This window comes from Diplotaxodon limnothrissa, linkage group LG4, assembly GCF_057381915.1.
Source record: "Diplotaxodon limnothrissa isolate DT_005_m linkage group LG4, D_limnothrissa_male_GT1.1, whole genome shotgun sequence".
NCBI classification, from domain to species: domain Eukaryota; kingdom Metazoa; phylum Chordata; class Actinopteri; order Cichliformes; family Cichlidae; genus Diplotaxodon; species Diplotaxodon limnothrissa.
In genome coordinates, this window is record NC_140599.1 from 10,874,372 (window position 1) to 10,897,037 (window position 22,666).

At 42.6% G+C, this 22,666-nt stretch overlaps 2 protein-coding genes across 2 annotated transcripts; one reads left to right on the plus strand and one right to left on the minus strand.

The window, feature by feature from the left end:
- Positions 1–3,705: 3,705 nt before the first annotated feature.
- Positions 3,706–7,967, minus strand: tob2 (transducer of ERBB2, 2). The gene is made up of 2 exons (XM_085352167.1): positions 7,761–7,967; positions 3,706–5,435 (listed from the first exon to the last, which is right to left on the minus strand). The coding sequence occupies exon 2, from the start codon at positions 5,231–5,233 to the stop codon at positions 4,022–4,024; it is 1,212 nt and encodes a 403-aa protein (XP_085208293.1). The 5' UTR covers positions 5,234–5,435; positions 7,761–7,967; the 3' UTR covers positions 3,706–4,021.
- A 7,937-nt stretch (positions 7,968–15,904) lies between these two features.
- znhit1 (zinc finger, HIT-type containing 1) lies at positions 15,905–22,638 on the plus strand. The gene is made up of 6 exons (XM_085352168.1): positions 15,905–15,955; positions 18,812–18,909; positions 19,442–19,517; positions 20,049–20,128; positions 20,215–20,384; positions 22,227–22,638. Exons 1-6 carry the CDS (start codon positions 15,931–15,933, stop codon positions 22,246–22,248), a joined length of 471 nt encoding a protein of 156 aa, XP_085208294.1. The 5' UTR covers positions 15,905–15,930; the 3' UTR covers positions 22,249–22,638.
- The last annotated feature ends 28 nt before the right edge of the window (positions 22,639–22,666 follow it).

Consider the following 22,666-nt stretch of genomic DNA (forward strand, 5'->3'; position numbering starts at 1 on the left):
GGATGCAGAGCTATGCATGTTGTCACACCGCGACATGAGCAAGCCAACCTTCCAGCTGGCTGTACACAGACACCAGCACGGGGCAGGACAGGCAGACGGAGTGCTAGGTGATGAAATGCAAAGTAATATCTGCTGGGATGGGTCCAGCTGAGGTGGGCTGGTGAGCAAGCTGGCTGCTCACCATTTGAGAATTCCATCCTTGCTTTGAATTATTGATCAAACATCACTCGAATCTGTTTACCGCAATCAGAGCAATGAGCTGCTCCAGGACTCTCACGCACGAACCAGGGGTCTGAACCCGCACAGAGACCACAAAGGAGGAGGACTCACCCCCGCACTGTCACGCACAAATGAGGACGACACAATCAGCTTAATTTTTCCATGCTTATAATTTTTTGCCAATCTGTTTTTATTACAAACTTAAAAAAAGGATCTCATACAATAAGAAACTGCAGTAGTAACTCCCCATTCCCGAGGGGGCAGCACAGAAAACAGGTCATTGCATCTCAGTAGTGAAATATTCATTATACATCTACAGGGTGTACAGATCAGATACAAAATAGGAAGAATAATAATAAAATACAGGCAGGAAAGAAAACACTATTTATACATCATCTGAACATTTTATTAGATCCATTTTACTCTTAAAGGTTAATGTTTATTCACTTTTTTCTTTTTTTACATAGAAAATAAATTTATTTTATGCCAATGAAATATCCCAAAGTGCAAAGTAAAACGCAAACATCAATATAAGCAAAACGACATCAGAATACAAAATTCTTGTCTCCATCGTCATTCCTGCTCAACCCTGATTTTAGAACAGCCCGCATTCAGGTTTATGGTGCTTCCCCCCTTTATTTACTTCTTTCAAATATCTAAGAGCTGACTCTCCAGCTTGTGTTATTAGGAAATGTAATACCACCATCGCCTCTATGCTTATTTTTTGTTTCAATTTTGGTTTTAATCAGGATGTGAGGGGTACAGAGAAATGTTTCTGGTCATGCATGACTCAAAGAATCCCTCCAAATGTTTTCACCATTAAATAAACCTAACAATCTAAACCAGGGTTGACAACAGTTCAGAGCAACATTCATTTCCCTCGTCTTTTCCCAAACCGGTTGCCTTCTTATTGAAGAGAGATATTGGAGAGAGGTAGAAACCCCTTGAATCCTTCAGGGTTGTTTAAAAACTTATGGCATTTCATTGAATTGGAGAAGGGTGTGTAAGTAAAGACAGTCAGGGATTATGGCTATAGTATCAGTACCATAAGGATCCGGCTGATGGAGCAAGGGTGGCTCAGTCAAGACAAAAAAAAAAAGAAAAAAAAAGAAAAAAAGAAAAAAAAGAAACGATAAAGATAGAAGGAACATTTTGTTCTTTTTAATATTAGCAGATCTGGGAATTGAAATGCAGATAAATTAAAAGTGTTGGGGAGTTTATAATATACAGAGTGTGTGCTACGTGAAAATAGGACTAATTAATTTTTTTAAATAAAAAAAGAAAAAAAAAAAGAAAATACATTGTTTTGGTTTAAATGTAATGCCTATGGGGAGGAGTGCTGTCAGACTGCCCTCGGAGCACAGAAAGTGGTGATCAGCCATCTTTTCCTACACAAACCCACTGTAAACATTTCTAACTCCAACTGCAAACTGAAGAATGATTACATTTACCCGTCTTATTAGACATATGGTGTACAAGGTACAATAAACATTCAATACTTTATTCTGTACATCTTTATTTACGTCTCAATTTGCATATATTCATGTTATTTTTCTGAAAAAATAACTTCAGCATGTAAGAAACTAAACAAAGAATCTCAACATAAGAACTTTTTATACACATATTCCTGGACTCTGCATGTCTTATACAAATGTTTTAGTGATCATTTTCAAAAACTAATATAAAAAATAAAAAAAAAATGGTGGAAATAGATTCAAGATCAAAAAGAAAAAGAAAAAAAAAAAAAGCCTTTTCCCTCACAACTGTAACATTTACAGAGGTGTACACTTCACCCACTCATTCCCTCTGAAACAAAAACAACTAAAGCTTGCTGCATATGACAGTAATGCCACATTGCAAAACCAACATGAGGACAAGACAAGGGTCCTTCTAGTACAAAAATATCTATAGTCTGAAAAACATTAACAAAATAACAAAAAACTAAACTAAACAACCAGCCAACCAAGAGTGAGACTGACTGCATCTCTTTCCCGTTTGTGATGCAAATGTAGCTCATTGGAGTTTCCAAAGCATTTCATGACATCTGAATAAAATGTGCAACAGCCAAACGGAGGGCAAAGGAACGGTTCGGCATCGGGAGCCTGGTAATAAAGTGCTGGACCGCTGGACGTGGACATGTGGAGGTTACCCTTCTCTTTCAGGGACGAACCAACAATGACATCAGGCCCCGCTGTTAAACTGCACCAATACAAACATCAGATCTCTGACAAGCTATCCAGTGACACGACAGATGCCACAGAAGAACACTCCTCATTGCATCTCTGTTCGCATCACTGCAGCTGGGAAATAAATTTTAAAAAAAAAAAAAAAAAAAAAGAAAGAAAGAAAAAGAAAATAAAGAGAGCAACCTGAACTGTACAATTCTGGTTTTTCCTTTGCAACAGCCGGAGGAGCAGAGATCGCTGGAGAATTTTAAGAGGACTGAGAGAATAGTGAGCCTTTGGCTTCAATACCATTTAAGCCCATCAGAAACGTGCTCTGGGTGTTAAAGCGTTGCTTTCTAAGCCAGTACACCCTGAATGGCACAGGGGGCAACAGAACCCTCTAGCTGCTTCTCTCTCTTACCGTCTCCCTCCCTCCCTCCTGTCCATGCAGAGGAAAGCCTCTCCTTCATAGTCAAAGTCATGCTAAGCCATTTATCACAATCCCTAATGCTGAGCTACTGCTGCATTCCCACCCCCCCACCCCCACCTCTCATCCTTCCTGCCTGTTCACCTTCATATGCTGCTGACTGGTGTATGTTTGAATATGTGTGAATATGTGTGAAACCATAATTTGCATCTTTATGTGCACAACTGGCCTAATCAGCAGATGGTTATCGCCTTAAAATTCAAAAGATTCATTTGTTTTCACATTCATAAAAAAAGGTACCCCCCCCACCCCCAAATCCATTTTGCTGACCTTCACAGCTGCAATTTCCCTTGACAGGTACAATACATTCAACTACATTACTCTTAGCGCCTCGATTCTCCCCTTAGCTGCCCTTGCTTCATTGAAACCCCGGTCACGTGCCCATTCCAGCTGATGATAACCTGCTTTCAACATGCGTCCACCAACAAGACTTGAAATATGCCCGTGCGTCAGGTTGTTTCAAAGGTAACAGGGCTTCACTGTGCAAGCAACGAGTCTCTCAATCACTCTGAACCACGACCAAACAGAAGCGAACTACATGCACAGAGAGCAGAGCCCCTCCACCAACCCCACCCCGTATTTGTGGCAAGTAGGGCAGAGCAGATTGCAGAGCAAAGTGCTGAGTTTCCCACAGCCGTCGTTCCCTGCAGGACTTGGCAAAGTCCTTTTTCACAGCATGACAGTGCAGTGCAAAATGGAGCTATACTAGAGTCCACTAGACTACAAGTCCCAAAAAACAAGAAGAAAAAAGGAAAAAAAAAAACTCACGTTAGCATTCATTGCAAAATCATAAACATGAAATTGGAGACGGCAAAAAGGTGGACAAAAAAAAAAAAAAAAAAAAAAAAAAAAAACAACAACAAAAAAACCCAAAAAAAACAGAAGCACCCATTCCAAGCCAACACAAATACAAATAACGGGTAACAGCAATGGACACAGGAAGTAGGAGCAGGGTGGGGTTTGGGGCGGGTTATAGAGATACCAAACAAATCACACTAAATATTTAGTGGACATTGTAAATCTTTGTAGTAAAACTAATTCTTAACACACATTAGTATTAGAACAATTTGTTAGAAAAACTGAAAATATCAGGAGGGTCTTTGCCGTACACCCAACTGCTCCTGCAACAATTCTTATTACAAATGAAGGCTTAGTTGGCCAGCACGACAGGCTGGAAAGACTGGCTGGGATATTGCAGGTTGTAGCTTCCTAAACCCTCAACAAATGGTGGCTTCTCCATGTAAGAGATCCCTCCACTGCTGCCAATGATGCCCACGCTCTGGGCAGGAGGGCTGGAGAACGGATCAAATGGTGGGTGGGTGTTGATAGTGTGCGAGGGCTGGAAAGGGCTGGTAAGAGGCTGCATGGGCTGGGTGTCTGCATCAAAGTAAAGAGGGCCTGGAGATCCAGGGTAGACAAACTCTTTGGCGTTGGGGGAGAGCTGGCTGTGGATGGGACCCCCGAGGGAGTGCAAGGAGAGAGAGAGGGGCTTGTGCTTAAGCAGCTCTGGTGCTGAGATGGTGGTAGGAGAGCGGGAGAGTATCCTCTGAGATGGTGGTACGATGACACCAGAGCCTGCAGACCCTGACCCGGCCCCACTGCACTTCTTCATTTTGGTGGAGCCGAATTTGGTGGCGGCGAAGCTGGCAGTGGTGAAGGTGATTGGCTGTGGACGGGCAGCAGGAAGAGCAGCAGGTGGCTGCTGAGTGGAGAGGTAGGGCAGACCGCCGCTCGGAGGAGAAGGAGTAGATGTGTTGGAGGAATGGATGCTGGGATCGGTGGGTGTGCTGGAGCTGGGGTAGCTGAAGATTCCAGGGCAGGACTGGGCAGATAGGGGTGTGGGAGAACTGGAGAGGGATGGCATTAAGGAAGGAGATGCCTGACTTCCAACTGGTACAAACACTTGAGCATCTGGATTAAAGCCCAAGCTCTTGGCATCCTCCATCTCTGCATCTAATTTAGCCTCTCTGATGACCCCTTCGGCCGGCTCGCTGTCACAACCGAGGCCAGGGGGGGACTCCAGATAGAGCACTTTCACCGCACCCTTCTCTCCAATCTGGTAGGACACCTCATAAGGGTCAATCCACACGCTCAACTCTGCAGGAACATTTGCCCGCACCTCCTCCGTGTCCAGCCCACTTCTTTTGGCAGCCAACTCCACCACAGGGTCCCTCGGTGCACCCAGGTGAATGCAGCGGAAAGCAGAGCCCCTCAGTGGGGCCTCGGGGTACCAGTGACCCTCAAAACGAGAAACTAGTATCTTCTCCAGCTCCTCGCCAAACAGGTCGGCTCGTCGACGAGGCAGCTTGTTGTACAGGTAGGACACGATGAAGTTGAGCGCGACCTTCACTTCCAGATGCATGTCTGCACCGGGTTAGTGCCAGTGTGGGAACAAAGTGTTCAAAGGGGATGAGATGAAAGTGAGGCAATGCAGTGGCAACAAATCTTTTTGTCCCCCTCTGACTTATTGTGCAGTGTTTGATTCTTTTAGTGTCACCATGGTAAAGGCACCTTGAAGGCAGAGGCTGCAGGTTACAGGCTGTTTTGTGTTGGCAGGTCCTCAACTATGAAGACAAGAAGAGAAGAGCAATACAACTTTGTGTGAAAATGAGGAATTTGTTTTTTCAGCTGATCTCTCACAACAGACAGTTAATGTGGTATTTTTGGAACACAGAAAGACGGGGCTACAGGGGGATTGTAATCAGAGTATTATTTTATAGTGAGCTTTAAAAAAAAACAAAAAACTCAAGTCTTACATACAAGACAATTACCCACACATAATGCATCACAAGAGAAGAAATTCCTGCCACTACTTTCGATACAAAAAAAAAGCAAAAAAAAAGCCAAAATCCTAATGGAGTCATAAGCTTCCAACAACACTGAAAAATGCATAATACATGCACCTGCCAACCAGTGCAAGCATCGGGATATCTATTCAAATGCCTACTGGTATTTTTTATTTTTTTTAATTACAGTAGTGATATGAAGTATAACTCCTGCATCCTGCAATCCTAAAATTTACCCTTTTATATTTCCTGTTTATCAGCCTCAGGGTGGATGTAACAGATGCTGTGCACTTCGTAAATCCTGCATAATCTGAATGCAATTGCATGAAGTGCTTCTTGCTTTAATACACAATCGTACAAGAGTCCACTCGTCACCATGCATATTCCCACTGAGAGCAACATTATATGCATATCATAATACAAAAGGATGTACCGGAGAAGATGTGTAAAATGGAAGGACAGTTAGCCGACTCCACAGAACACAGTTTCCCAGAATGCACTGAATGTGTTCAACACCACCCCATCTCCCTCCCTTCACCTCTCCTCCCCTCCTCCTTCCTACATGCACACAAACAATTCACTCACATTCACTTCCCTGCCAGATGGGGATTCGGAAGCTAAGATTAGAAAAATGCCTCAGATTAAAGGTAATTCTAATGTTGCTACAGATAAAGCTGCACAGCCTGCACGCAGGGCTGCAGGGGTGACACAAAACCACAGGTCTTGCATTTTTCCCCTTGCATAAAAAAGGGTGACATTGAAGGATAAGATGGGGGCTGTTAGGATGAGGCTATAAGTAGGGGCCCTGTTTTTGCATCATCTGAGGTGCAAATTCCTCACCTTAATAACGAGTTACACTGACAAAGAAAGGACTGCACCGGTCTTTTACCTGAAACAGCCATCATCAGTGTCTCCAAAAACCTTGAGTGCACAAACCTCTAAGCCACCTACTGCATTTCCCACCTCTCATTTAAAAAAAAAAAAAAAAGGGAAGCAAGCAGCAAGATACACAAGATCCAATGTCAAACAATGACATTAGAGAAACAGCTCAGCTGTTGTCCACAGATGTGTGGCTTTCAGAGTGAAATCTGAGGAATACAAACAAGACTCCAATCTTTCCACAGACACAAGCCCCACCACCTTGCATAACTGAAACATTTGCATTTTCACTGGCAGACTTGATTCTAGTCTTGTTTTCCTTCTCGTCAGGTCATCAGCAGAATCTGGGGTGGTATTTTTTGTTTACATGCAGGCATTAGTACAGCGCTGACACAGTACTGCTAAACATCCACTATATACCAGACAAGCGGCACAGCTACACAATTTGCTATGAAAATAACAAAAACAAAAAACCGTGTATAAGGGCAGCAGAGGGAGGCCTGCATGATTGCCTAGAATAAGGATATGAATGTTGCAGGAATTTGTACTCGTGTCCCTCACTTACCAACAGAAATTAAACTGTCTGCTACTTTAATTTTCCTTACGTTTGGAATTTTGTGCACATGTGCCTCCTTAAAAAAAGAGACAAACATGGACAAATGTCTTCAATGTTTGCAAGAACGCATTAAGGTCTACCTGGAGAAAGGATTAGTGACATTTGCGAGTCAAAAGGTAGTGGACCAGAGAAGACATTGGTTTAGCTGATGTGCAAGTGGAGAAGCCTTCCCTGGCAAATTGTCGCTGTAAATTAAATTATAAAGCTAATTAAGTGATGAGCAGCCTATCGACCAAGTATCTGAGGAACGAAGGCGGCAGCCCCCTCTCTCTCTCTCTCTCTCGGCATAAACACCCCCGCAAGCACAGCAGAAGGAAAATAAACGTGAGCTGAACACACTCCGGGAGGCTCGCTTTAGCTAATCTATAACGGGCTCGGGCAAAACAAAAGCTGTGTCTTTCCAGGGGCTCAACCCTGTGCACCTTCTCTAACGGACAGCTAAAGCTTCTAGAAGAACAATAACAGCAACATCCCGCTGTCAACAAATTTTATATATTTGTTTACATTTTTTACAGTCCTTGCATTATCAGGGACTGTAACATCCAGTCCTTTTTTATTGAACATAAAAGCAACCAATCCCGCGCACCGGCTGACGGTTAATTACTCACCTAGCTTCACTGATGTACTAGCTTGTCTTTGTTTTTTTTAAATTCCCTTACGAGGACTCCGATTTCATGTGTCGACTCACTGGTTCAGATGCGAAATAGTTTACATTTTTTTCACCATCATAAATATTTTTTTTTTCTCCCCCACAGCTGCCCAAATAATTGAAAGCCTCTCCAAGGTTTCCCCACTTTGTCTTCAGCTGACAGTTTGCATGGAGGGTCCAGTAAACTTTGCTGTTTGACAACCCAGCGTATTTATACAGTGTGACTCGCCCACACCCCCGTGACGACAGGGACTACTTTCTTCCCATTATTATCTTTTCAACATAGCGGTTCTGACGCTCCTGTCGAAGCATAATGTGCTCCTGTCGCCACTATATTATTATCTGTATTTCATAGGTTTAGTTTATCCAAATTTAAGCTGATAAAAATAAAAGTGACTCCTTAATTTCTGCTCAAATAGCATGGTGTTGATTAATCAGTTTTCTCGAATAGCCAAAAAGCCAAACACCCCACTGTATAGTCGGGGAGTGCGCTTTTCCAGCTATTAGAACATTATAAATGACCCAGCGCGATCTAGTTTCTATGGTGGAGGGATATTTGTAGTTTCATATGGTGCTGAACAATTTACTAAAAATATAAGCAGTGACAGCAACAGAGTCCTAATTGGCGGAGATAGGGGAGGACCCTCACCTTATTGGACTACAGCCGCTAAAGCGACCAGACTTTCATCAAGGGCTTGTGGGAAATGGTGTTCATGTTGCAGAATTACGTGGTTAAGATAGCAGTAAAAATATTGCGCGTTTGTTGTTTTTCTCTTTCTCTTTTTCTTTTAAATTTCATTTAAACAATTATACAGTTATGTATATGTAATATTTTTTCATATAAATGACAAAAAAAAACCATAAACCGAAAACAAAGCTGAAAAGAGCAAAAATTAAAAATGAACAAACAAACAAAAAACAAATAAACAAATCAATATTATTAGTTCAAACATTTCTTTAAAATTATTTTACATTTAAATGTATTGAATTTAAATGTAAAATAATGCTATTGAGCATTTTAGTTCCCCACTGTGTGTGTGTGTGTATATATATATATATATATATATATATATATAAAAAAACACCCAGCACGCCCCTGCGGGCGGTTTATCCTTCAAGCTCGGGTCCTCTACCAGAGGCCTGGGAGCTTGAGGGTCCTGCGCAGTATCTTAGCTGTTCCCAGGACTGCGCTCTTCTGGACAGAGATCTCCGATGTTGTTCCCGGGATCTGCTGGAGCCACTCGCCTAGCTTGGGAGTCACCGCACCTAGTGCTCCGATTACCACGGGGACCACCGTTACCTTCACCCTCCACATCCTCTCGAGCTCTTCTCTGAGCCCTTGGTATTTCTCCAGCTTCTCGTGTTCCTTCTTCCTGATATTGCTGTCATTCGGAACCGCTACATCGATCACTACGGCCGTCTTCTTCTGTTTATCTACCACCACTATGTCCGGTTGGTTAGCCACCACCATTTTGTCCGTCTGTATCTGGAAGTCCCACAGGATCTTAGCTCGGTCATTCTCCACCACCCTTGGGGGCATCTCCCATTTTGACCTCGGGACTTCCAGGTTATACTCGGCACAGATGTTCCTGTACACTATGCCGGCCACTTGGTTATGGCGTTCCATGTATGCCTTGCCTGCTAGCATCTTGCACCCTGCTGTTATGTGCTGGATTGTCTCTGGGGCATCTTTACACAGCCTGCACCTGGGGTCTTGCCTGGTGTGATAGACCCCAGCCTCTACGGATCTTGTGCTCAGAGCTTGTTCTTGTGCTGCCATGATTAGTGCCTCTGTGCTGTCTTTCAGTCCAGCTTTGTCCAGCCACTGGTAGGATTTCTGGATATCAGCCACCTCCTCTATCTGCCGGTGGTACATACCGTGCAGGGGCCTGTCCTTCCATGTAGATATATATATATATATATATATATATATATATATATATATATATATATATATATATATATATATATATATATGATGATGAAGGCTCTTAGGGTCCCATTGATCTTGTACCAGAAGGCAACATTGCAGACATAGAGGACAGTTACAAGTACCTGGGGATCCCGCAGGCAAATGGGAACCATGAAGAGGCCGCTAGAAAGGCTGCAACCACCAAGTACCTGCAGAGGGTCAGGCAAGTCCTGAGGAGTCAGCTGAATGGTAAGAACAAGATCCGGGCCATCAACACGTACGCCCTGCCCGTGATCAGGTACCCTGCTGGGGTAATAGGCTGGCCAAAGGAGGAGATAGAAGCCACTGACATAAAGACAAGAAAGCTCCTGACCATGCATGGAGGGTTTCACCCCAAGTCCAGCACCCTGAGGCTGTACGCTAAGCGGAAGGAAGGGGGCCGGGGACTGGTGAGTGTCAGCACCACAGTCCAGGATGAGACAAGGAACATCCAAGAATACATTGGGAAGATGGCCCCAACTGACCGAGTGCTCAGTGAATACCTCAGGCAGCAGAAACCCAAGAAAGAGGAGGGAGACGAGGAACCATCATGGAAGGACAGGCCCCTGCACGGTATGTACCACCGGCAGATAGAGGAGGTGGCTGATATCCAGAAATCCTACCAGTGGCTGGACAAAGCTGGACTGAAAGACAGCACAGAGGCACTAATCATGGCAGCACAAGAACAAGCTCTGAGTACAAGATCCGTAGAGGCTGGGGTCTATCACACCAGGCAAGACCCCAGGTGCAGGCTGTGTAAAGATGCCCCAGAGACAATCCAGCACATAACAGCAGGGTGCAAGATGCTAGCAGGCAAGGCATACATGGAACGCCATAACCAAGTGGCCGGCATAGTGTACAGGAACATCTGTGCCGAGTATAACCTGGAAGTCCCGAGGTCAAAATGGGAGATGCCCCCAAGGGTGGTGGAGAATGACCGAGCTAAGATCCTGTGGGACTTCCAGATACAGACGGACAAAATGGTGGTGGCTAACCAACCGGACATAGTGGTGGTAGACAAACAGAAGAAGACGGCCGTAGTGATCGATGTAGCGGTTCCGAATGACAGCAATATCAGGAAGAAGGAACACGAGAAGCTGGAGAAATACCAAGGGCTCAGAGAAGAGCTCGAGAGGATGTGGAGGGTGAAGGTAACGGTGGTCCCCGTGGTAATCGGAGCACTAGGTGCGGTGACTCCCAAGCTAGGCGAGTGGCTCCAGCAGATCCCGGGAAAAACATCGGAGATCTCTGTCCAGAAGAGCGCAGTCCTGGGAACAGCTAAGATACTGCGCAGGACCCTCAAGCTCCCAGGCCTCTGGTAGAGGACCCGAGCTTGAAGGATAAACCGCCCGCAGGGGCGTGCTGGGTGTTTTTTTTATATATATATTTTTTATTCATTTATTTATTTATTTATTTTAAACCTTTTAGCTGGATGTCAAACAACACAAGACTCTTAAGCATATTTATTTAGCAAATTTCGCAATGGTATAAGCATCAGCAGTACGTTTAACTTGAGTAATGATGCTGGTAGAAAAAACTGTCAACTCATGTTTTTTAACAGATGACTTGAAACACTAAACTCTAATATCACTAGTTTATTTTAAGTTTATAAGAATATAAAAACTGGTAAGATGGTGAGTTTTTCTTCTCACTGCCGTGTGTTATGTTGTAGTATCCATTTATCGTGTATGCTACTTAAAAATGATTACAATGAAACAACTGTGAAAATGTTTCATTGTAATCATGAAATAAACCAGATTTTTACTGTCTGCATCTTTTACTGTTTTTCTGCTTTTGTTTACACCAACCTTAACAAAACCCACCGACATCCAGAGTTACCTCACTAACAACGTGGAGCAATAACAGTGTACTTAGCTACTTTTTTTCCCTAAACACAATCAGCTGACTGAGAGAAATGCCTGTAGCTCTCCACTTGGTCAGTGTGAACCTTGAAGATGTATTCCATAGACACCTTATACTTGTATTGCCTTCACTTACATCCGACACTACTATGTTCTATTTAAATCCAGGTTCCTTTTATAGTTTGCAGTAAAAATTTTTAAACCATTGCTCAACGGACCAGAAGTGCAAGTCACTCTTTACTGACACATTGTAGATAAGCTTGTTTTCGGACAACACAACTAACACCCTCACACACTCTTTCATTTAGAACTTCACATTCACTCTTTCATTTAAAACTGAGATTCTAAGATGTAAGCAGAAATGCTCAGCCAGGAGCATGTATCCCCACTTTCACAATCCTTCAAAAAAAGTAGCACAAAAAGATAACTGACTCAACAATGGTAAATAGAGCCACCCTAGGCTGATATTTAAGCCTCTGATTGAAGAAAAATGTGTTTAATAATTCAACAAATCTCCCACCTTCAACGCATGTACATTTAAATTTTGGAACAGGCTCAACATTGCTGTTGTTTAATGTTTTTTAGCTGCTCTCAAAAGTCATCTTATGGCTTTAATACTTCCAGCTGATAAGGACACTTACTGCATTTCAAATGAACGCCCAAAGGCTTTGAATATTCACTTTGTCTGTAATGACAGTATCAAGCTACAAAGCAGTGTTTTTACTAAAATTCAACATTTTCAGATGTCTGTGTTTTGTTTTTTGTTTTTATTTCACTGTAACAACCCCCAGAATGCAATTTTTTCCCCATTTTTTATATCTTGTGCTTTTGTAGTGAGGGTATCGTTGTCACTGTGTTTTGTACTACCAGCTGTTAAAAGAGCACATGGGGGGGAGCTCTGCTTTTACTTTGAGCAGTCTGTTTTTATTTTGTCTAGTGAGTGTGTATTTTCAAAGGAGATCTGCATCAGTTTGATTCTGTTAACACAAACTTCATGTGAAGTTCACAACAGAGATAAAGAGATTTAGAGTTCATTGTGTATCTAAGACATCCCTGCAGTTTAACCAATAAAAGTGGGTATCAATTGCATAGCAGTGAAAATCTCATATTAGGGTCCATAAACAGTCTTGAACTAGCAGAACAGGAATGATAAAATGGTAAATGGCCTGTATTTGTATAGCGCTTTACTTAGTCCCCAAGGACCCCAAAGAGCTTTACACTACATTCATTCACACACACGTGATGGCAAGCTACATTATAGCCACAGCTGCCCTGGGGCGCACTGACAGAGGCTGCCGGACACTGGCGCCACCGGGCCCTCTGACCACCACCAGTAGGCAACAGGTGAAGTGTCTTGCCCAAAGACACAACGACCGAGACTGTCCGGGGCTCGAATCGGCAACCTTCTGATGACAAGACGAACAGCCAACTTTTGAGCCACGATCGCCCCTGCAGGAAAAAAATGCAATACATCTGCACCTCTGTATCCATGCTAGTGCTGACCCACAATGCAATGGTTGTGCTCTTAGCTAAGCTCTGGTCATGTGACCATCACAAATTCTACCTCAACCAAACTTCACAGCACTTTGCACCTTATAACTTTTAACAAACACTTATTTTGTAATCACATATTTTAGACAGGTTTTCAATCAGTGCTGCCCTTTTTATTATCTTGTCTAATACATTTTAACTCTTTCCAACAAATAAATGAACTAAATTAAACATGAATCTATCACAGAAAAATAAACACCTTTATTTAACTGTCTCACAAAGTAGAATAACAGTGATTCTAATAACAGGAGTCACTGAGAGCCTGTACAGAGTCTGACTTTCATGAGTGTGTGAGTGTGCGTGTACCATGTTTAGATATCTTTCTGGGAACCAAAAGTGGGAATGTTACTATACTGATGTGGACCAACAGTTTTTTATGGGGACAAAATTCTGGTCCCCGTGAGTTTGAAGACATGTTTGAGACTCAAAATGTGGTTTTAGTGTCAGGGTTACAGTTAGGTTATGTTTTTGATCAGGGGTGTGTGTGTGTGTGTGTGTGTGTGTGTGTGTGTGTGTGTGTGTGTGTGTGTGTGTGTGTGTGTGTGTGTGTGTGTGTGTTAATGAGAGCACACACAGGACACTAGACACTGATCTCTGAATTTTTTACTTCTCGCCTTTGGAAATTCCACCATAGGCATGAAGGAGAGATTGGAATTACAGATTGGACTTTGATTTGGTTTTATTTCTGTTCACCATCATCATCATTATCATCATAATTACTGTGTTGGATTATAATTCTGAGAAGGATTTCGACTTCCATTATTCTCAAGAAGATTCTCAAGACTTCCAAGGTTTTCTCAGCTGATTATAGCTTTGAGAGAAGTGGGATCAATCAAGGAATCCTGCTTTCCTGATTAATTCCATGAACACAGAGCACTGAGGTGGAACACATCTTCTCACCACCAGCCTCTCCCCCCCTAAAGGCAAGAACAAAGTCAGAATTACCTCAGTGGGTTAATTAAATAAGTTGAATTGAGGTGATTTGATTATTCTTTATTATTCTTTTTATTTATTTTATTTTGCTTGGCTCCTGCCAAGCAGTTGTAATCAAATCCAAACTGTGGACATTCCCTTTTAAACCCTTGTAAAACAATAAACATATAAAGCTGGGTATAAATCTATATTAGCCCAAACAGCTCTAATAGGTTGCTCTAGCCTTTAGCTCTAACCATCTCAGATCAACAACTACCACGATTTAGAGAGGAGTGGCCATAATAGATATGATTAATAAGATTTGACCTGCAAGGCTTCTCGGGTTTCTTCATATCAGGGCAAGCAGGGAAGACACCTGGATGTCAAGGCAGTCAGGCTGGACGAGTCTCCTCAGTCCCCTCAGTACGAGGGAGAAAGGATAAACCGTTTTGAGCCGTGTGACGTATAAAGTGACGTTTAATGACCAGAAAAAAATCGTCTTTTACGTTCCAGACCTGAGAGCAAAGCTGCACATGTTGGGGAGGTTGTCACAGGAAATTATGCTCCAGGCCCGAGAACGTCGGGAGTGCCTGTGCAACGGAGGGACGAGGCTTACTTCTCTTTAGTTTCTATATGAATCAGATCAGGTTTTCAATGCATGCAGACATAAGTGATGTAAGTCTCAGGTAAAACTACTGATATCTCTTAACTGCTGCATCATTTACAGAGCAAAGCTTAGCTGGACTCTCAGCATTAAGAAAACAGTGTCTGTGTCTTTTCCTCCAGGGCTCGGTCCTCATTAGAAGCGAATAAGTTACATTTAAAAGATCAAAACAGGTTTCCCAGGTAAAATATCTTACCTTTACTTTAGATGCCCCTCCCAAATATAAAACACAAGATAAATAAGTTATAACAATAAGCTAAAATACATTTAAACTTATCAGAGACTGTTTTTGTTTGCTGCACATACTTTTCTGGACTCAGTTTTTCTCACTTAAATTATTGTGAAACCTCTTGAAGCTTCCACAGTGATGATGATGTACAATCAGGCAATTCAAGGTTTGTGATGTTTTTATGAAATTAAATGTGAGTTTTACTAATTCACAGAACTTTACATAATGGCTGCGCAGTGACTTCAGCATGACCTCTTTCATTACATCTGACTCTTCTCTTTCCCTCCAGCCTGGCAGCTCCATCATTCACCACATCATTGTCCAATGAAACCACTATAACTGAGTACAATATATCATCTCCAGGTGGCAATTCTACTATGGTGGCCCTGAGAGGCCAAACAGACTGCAACTTAAGAAAACATCCGCAATAAGAAAAACACTGCAAAAGAACACAAAACACAACGGAAATAGGAAAAAACAAAACAGAAATAGGAAAAAACAGATTTCCAAAGGCACAAGGGAAGTGTTTCTGGGGAGACAATAACCTGACGGACCAGTTGCAGGAACCCAAAACATGCTAGGTGTGTTTTATCATGATTCATATAAAACTGATGACAGATTTTTAGGCTAATAGTTAGGCTTACACACTTACCTCTCGTCTTTTCTTTCCTCACAAAAACGGTAGATCCTCCACTTCTGTTGAGTGTCTCCCAGCGCAATTTTTAGCATATTTTGGTACAACAGACTGAAGAAAACGCTCAAACTTTATTTAAAATAACAAACATAAAACACTCACTTCAGAAAAAAGTAGAATTAGAATGAAGTAGAATGAAGATCAGCCATCAAAATCATCAAAAGTTGTCACCCTTTAATTGTCCTATCAGCGGTCAAGATGACAAACGCGCTTCGTTTGCTCTGACAGGGACTTACACGGCCGCCGTACAGAGGACGTGAACAAAGATGGTGCTGGAGAAGAAAGGTTCCGGTGAGTGTTGGTCTGTTTGAACTCTTCTTTTGAATATAAAACACTGTCATGCAGTCAGACGGTGTAAAAACACTTTAACAGAGAGCCCCTCTGTTGTTCTATCTTCTTTAACTTGGAGCTCACAGGGGAAACGTTGGTTTTAAACTCAACTCCGGTTTGCTGAGCGGTTCGTGTTGTTTACTGTTAATGTTATTATTACTGTTTTTATAGAGCTGCAGGGTTTTATTCTAACATATACATGTTAAAAAGGAATAGTCCAGTTATTTAAAAAAAAAACCCCAACTTATAGGAGAGGATCGACCGTAGGTGATGTTACTTTACGGTTTATTTAACCAGGACCACCTGAAGGATTTTGGGTGTTTCACTGAAGTAAAAGATGTTTTTTGGGCTCCAGCTGTGAGCCGAATTTAAGTTAAGTACTTAACTGGTTCAGATTTTGTTTGATGAGCTTCCAGACAATAATACGAGAACAGAATGAGATAAATTTAACGTTTTCACAGTGCGGTATGGTTTGATTGGAAGGAAACACTAAAACTACTAGTAAAGGGTAATTCAGGGACACACCAGCCAGCTTTTTCCAGTCCTAAATTGATAGCAGGCTTTTCTGCTGATAGTTTCTCCTTTCCCTGCTCTCAGTCTCACTGTGAGTGCATCTCCTCACACACGGAGTGGAGCAGAGAGCAGGGCTTGCAAAATCGCTAGCCCGACGTCCCGGGGCTAGCGATTTTTCCAGTCGGGCTACCAAAATCTATCTCTGCCCTGCCCGTCGGGCTATTGTAGGAAGGGAAAATATATGTCAATGCTTTTGCATTCTTTCGGAAATGTAGCTGGGTAATTATGTCATTGGCATCGGTGAGCCACTGTCAATATGTGACATATTGAAATCGCGTTTGAGTTTGCGCTTGTTTTTTTGCTTTCACTTTGCAATCGCGCGAACTGTGTATAGAGAGCGACAGCACTGATTGGTGAGTGATGATAATTTGTGCACCAATTCCTCTGACATCGTCTTATTAATCGTTAGCTTACTATGCAAACATGACAAGTGAAGTCTCCCGCAGCAAGCTTAAACATATGAGAGGTTGATCGCACAGAGAATCGCTGACCTGTGTGTGTGTGTGTGTGTGTGTGTGTGTAAAAGCAGCAGGATATATATTTTAGTTCTGCTGAGCCAAATAAGACAGGTCAGGGTGAAGAAGTGACAGCCAAAGAAAAGCTTACCACCAGCCACCGTACAAATCAGACTATAAGGCAAAAAGAAAGTGCAGCTTTATGGTTTCATGGACAAAAGAATTTCTGTGGCTGCAATATGACGAGCTATATAACCGGGGCTGCACATAAGTGGTCCGCAGGTGCGCATTCGCTGTCAAAAAAAACAAAAAAAAACAAACACAAGATATGAAGTTGCAACGCGTGTTTGCATACATAAGATTTTCTGGAGGACAGACATTTGTTTAAAACTCTTAAAGATGTCGAAGAAGCTCCTTTAAGCAATTACTTTGGTGTTCCTCCACCTCCAAACAAATGTCAGAAGGAGTCCGAACCACAAAAGAAGCGCGTATTCTCGGAAAAGTGGTTGCAGGAGGTGAGCTGGCTTCAAACAAATGATGAACGCACAGAGATGTGGTGCGGAATGTGCCGTGAAAATCCCACTCTAGCGGACAAAAACAGTGCTTTTTATATGGACGCAAACGCGCGTTGCAACTTCTTATCTGGTGCGCGTCTTTTATTTTGACAGCGAATGCGCACATGCGGACCATTTATGTGCACCCGTGTAAATAACATAATGTTCTGCCGGGTGTGTTGTTGGTTTTCTCTCGATTTCTGAGTCGATAAGCGCCTTTGTTACTGGGACCAGTCATTTTAAGAAAGGCCCCCATTAGAACCCATGAGAAATGCAAGAAATGCATTATTGCTCAGTCTGCAATATCTTTCCCAGAACAAACACCAATTGCAAATAACATACTAAAAATAAACCTGAAAAATCTGTTTAGAACAGCGTACTATGTTGCAAAGAGTGAACTACCACTGGCAAAATTTAGCAGTCTTTGCAAACTTCAAAAAGCAAATGGCCTAGATCTTGGTTCCACTTGCCTCTTACCCGTGACTTCAGTGGAAATTTTAAATTCAGGATCTGACACAGACGGATTCATGTCCTACACAGTTCTTACAAGTTCATAGAAATTTCTGTTCAATTAGAACCAAGTATTTGAGTTGATGATTGTAATTTTTATACAATGTTGTAATTTGTTTTTCAACAATTTTTTGATTAATGTTTTGTTTCCTTTACAATATTATACATTAAAGTATAATATTGTAAAGGAAACAAAACATTAATCAAAAAATTGCTCTCTTTTTTATTCGAACTACTTACATTTATTTTGGGCTACCAAAAACTGAAGAGTCCCTGCCTGAAGGGCTACCAGGGATTTTGAAATTTTGAGAGCCCTGGAGAGAGATTCTGAACATTATGTTGCTGTAAGTGCATCAAAGCTTCCTCCCAGGAGTCCCACTGAACGTGAAGAGAAGGTGAAGCCGACAGGGAAAACATCACCATCACTGGAGCTTTTCAGCATGGTCACACTCTGTGTTTAAAACTTTTGCAGACCCTTAAGCTGCTACTGTGGCAGGTTTGAAATCCCTTAAACTGCTGAGCCTTTGAGCTTTCAGCTGTTTTTTCCTGCTCAGAATGAACCTCTGTGAGGTGACTGTGTGCTGTATCACAATTAGCAGTCCTGATGATTTCCCTTTGGTTTACATGCTGGAAAAACTACACAGAACTTTATAGAAATGAGCTGAGTCGATGGGTCTTTTATCACTGATACCAACTGATGGAAACTGTGTGTTTGGATCCAACAGCTCGGGTGGAGGCTGGTCAGCGCAGAGTTTTGGATGAAGCCACCAGACAGAGGAGGCTGACCCGTCAGCTGGAGGCTCTGGAAAAAGACAACTTCCAGGTCCGTGTCTGTAATTTAAAGTTGACTGACAGCTTTTCTGCTCTCACTTCCCTCTAACATCCACACAGAGCTCCACTCTGTACACGGGGATCACTTCATCCACCTCGCATTCACATAGAAACAAGCACAGGTGGAGATTTTAAGCAGGACTTCTTTAGAAATCCTCTAACATTGAATTGTGCAGTTCGGGCGACTAATCAGAAGAAAGCTCAGAGCTCTCTCTGTGTATGTCACACATTATAGTAACCTGTAAGGCGCATGAGCTGCTTGATCACTGATGTTCTGCTTCTGTCAGGGTCAGAGGTCACAACCCTCTAACCCTCTTTCACCATCTCCAGCTGCTCGATGTGGCCTTAGAGAAACTAGAAGTGGTGAATGAACATAGGTAAACATGGTGTTGCTATAATGAAATACAATGATTTTAAACATGTCCACCTGTTAGTGATGCTGATTGGCTCATGTATGTCTGACGGGCTGTTAATAAACAGTCTGTATTATTGCTTAGCAATGACATCTTGTTTTGTGTTTCCAGGACGACCCTCTGTCCTCCCTTCCTCCCCCAGGTCCTACTGCCCGCCTACCTGCATTCAGTGAGTCTGAAGAACCAGGTGAGTTTTTCACCGTCCAATGTGCACATGAACCCTACACTTTTGACACTTTTTACACGGTAGCAGCTGAAATCTTTATTCCTTGAAACTTGAGTAGCTGTATATAGGCTGGTACTTATAAAATACTTTTCTACTCTAATTAAGTATTCAAAGCACTTTTCACATGGTTCACACAGCTCTGAGATTTCTTGTATTCACAAATTAAGGCATATTGGACAATTCGAGGATCATCATCCTTCCTGATGATACTTTGGTATCCAAACTGGAGAAGCTGAGGTCTAAACCACTGACCTTCTGATGAGCCACTCTCCCTCCTGAGCCACAGCTGGCCCAACAGTAGTGATTAGAAGTGGAAAATTACAACCAGATCAAATCCTGTTTAAAAACCTGCAAATATTTTTCCATTGTCACCACACCGACCAATTTAAAAACTGAAAAGTCCATATTAGGAAACGTGTTTGTGATTAAAAAATCTTCCAAAAAATCCTCTAAACATTCTCTGTCCTCCTTCTTCTCTGTCTGTGCGTCCAGAGAAGAAGAAGAGAAAGACGAGGGGCGACCACTTCAAGCAGCGTTTCAGGAAGAACTTCACCACGCTGCTGGAGGAGGAGGTGAGTCAGACGCCCTCTCTCCTCTCTCTGATTGGCTGAAAGGTGGTCGTTAGCTGACCCACTGTCTCCTCTCCTTTGATTGATAGAATCTCTCAGAGAAGCCAGAGCCTAACTACCTGTCAGCGGCGGCCCCGCCCTCCTCGCTACCTGCACGCCACTTCTGCTGCGTCTGTGGGTTCCCGTCGCACTACACCTGCACCACCTGCGGGGGGCGCTACTGCAGCACCAAGTGTCTGTGCACACACAGAGAGACGAGGTAAACACACCACATGTTTTTTGGAGATCTGGGGCCTGTTCTTCGTACCTCGCTAAGTAAGTTAGCTGGATTAGATTGTTGACGATTTCGCGTGATCTTGGATCGTTCGGTTCCCCGAAGCTCATCCGGGACTTGCTGTCATAGCAACAGAGCCGTAAGCGTAAACCTGCTCGGGAGCAGGTTTACTTTATGTAAACAGGATTAGATCGCGGCCACGCAGGTATGTCCGCTTCATTTATACGAAAGCAACAGCGATATTCCACACCTGTTTCACCATAAATAAATAACATCAATGTAACTAAAGATAATGCAGCATTTGATCCTTTCATTGATTTCACACAGATACATACAGGTCATTTCCTAAAAAAGGGAAATGTACTATTAACATTCTATTACATGTATGTCATTATTACAGATGTAATTCATATTTCAGAGTAGTAATTGCAAATCACTTCGTGTAATCAAGATGAGAGACCACGGCTATAAAAGCGAAGGTGGATTTGGGAAGTCTGTCACAGCCATGTCCTGTCCGTTTACGCGAGCCACCCATTGCGGAAGGTGCAAGATTGATAAGGAGAGTCCTCAGAATTCAGCGTATATTGCGGGACAGACAGGATCCTTTAGCTCAGCGCGACAGTGTGCTCATAGAGAGATATCGATATTCCCGTGAGGATATTATTCACTTAACCAACTTGTTGACGAGGGGGTGCAGGACCACCACCTGTCTTTTTTTTTTTGCTCTGCCCTTTTCTTGGTTGCTGTTATGAACAAACAAACAGATTATTTCAGGGTCTCTTTCCAAGAGACGAAAAGCAATATAAGTGATAAATATTACCATTCTGTAGAATATTCTTATATTCCACTTTTACTTGTTCCCATGTTCTAGTGGGTCCTGTTGTGGCTCTAATGTGAAAGGGGATATAATATAACAATATAATATAATGTAATATAATATTGGATAATATAGTGTAATATAATAAATCTATAAATAAATAACAAAGTGACTGAATAGTGGTATTGTCATGCGCTTTGGGTGCCTTGAAAAGCGCTATATAAACCCACTCCATTATTATTGTTATTATTGAATTACTTACGAGTTTGATTTGTCAGCAACTTTCTGCCAGCCCCTCTCTCCTTGCTTTTGCAGCCTTTGCAGTGTTCCCTTGCGTTTTAATTAAACTCTGAAACTCCTGAAATCCCTCAATCAAGAGTTCTTGCTCTGCTGCCGGAAAATACCGAGCGCGCCCCTTCGACATTTTCGCCGACCAATCAGCGGGTTGCCGATCAATGTTTCTACTATCGATGCGTAGCCCCTTTTACGACACCCAGTGATGTCACATTACTGCGTCCAGCTGTACTAATCGTCAACAACAGGTGTGTTCGGGGAACCGGATTAGCGAGCTCACGGTTAGCGCGATGGTTTGGTCTTGGATGTTTCATTTGATCTTGGATGTAGTAAGCGACGTACGAAGCACAGGGCCCTGGTTGCTCAGGTTAGATAGATGCTCAGCATCAGTTACCATGACGATGTACCAGGTCAGAAGTTTACCTCATGTCAGCGAGTTACTTCTCCAAAAAAGGGCCGCCTCTTGTGACTGGATGGATTTGATTTTGATGGTCTTGGTTCAGTTTTGGAGGGTTGCTGTAAGAACTGGAACCACTAAAAGCAGAATGAGGACACCCATCTCTAAGATACGGAGATTATCTGCAGGATCAGGCTCATTGAAACAGACTTTAAACACTCTTTGACGCGCTGTGATGTCACCATCTGAAGAAACTGGAAAATCTCCTGACCAGAGTTCATGCTTAACAACATCTTTTTTCTCCTGTGTGTCTCTGCAGGTGTTTAAAGTGGACGCTCTAACTGCCACTGCCCTGGTGATGGAGGTGAGGGTTGCATATGGGATGCATGAAACTGCATCATAAAGAGAGTCTGAACCCTTTGTGCCTCTGCTGGCTGCTGTGAGAGCAGCTGGACAGAGACTGACATGTGCAGGTGGACAGGAGGCTTCTTGTGATGTCGCAGCATTGCAGATTCACTCGGGAGATTTGGCTGCTTCAGTATTTCTGTATATTTTTCTTTACTCTGTCAGTTCTTTGTTTACCTGTCATAACTTAGCTCTGGTGCAAATGAAGATACATGCACGCGTTTGTTGCATCATCATCATCATCATCTGAGTGGGCAGAATCAGATTAATTGTAAATATCTGTGTAACTTTAATGTTTTCTTCATATTTCAATAAATCAGATCTGATTTCACACAGTCTCCTAATCCAGGACTC

Bases quoted from the DNA above. Each gene is read 5' to 3' on its own strand.
- tob2 (XM_085352167.1), bottom strand. From the start codon at position 5,233: ATGCATCTGGAAGTGAAGGTCGCGCTCAACTTCATCGTGTCCTACCTG.
- znhit1 (XM_085352168.1), top strand. From the start codon at position 15,931: ATGGTGCTGGAGAAGAAAGGTTCCG. The intron at 18,910-19,441 runs GTCCGTGTCTGT...TTGTGTTTCCAG, and splicing joins TGGAAAAAGACAACTTCCAG to GACGACCCTCTGTCCTCCCT. The intron at 20,385-22,226 runs GTAAACACACCA...GTGTCTCTGCAG, and splicing joins TGCACACACAGAGAGACGAG to GTGTTTAAAGTGGACGCTCT.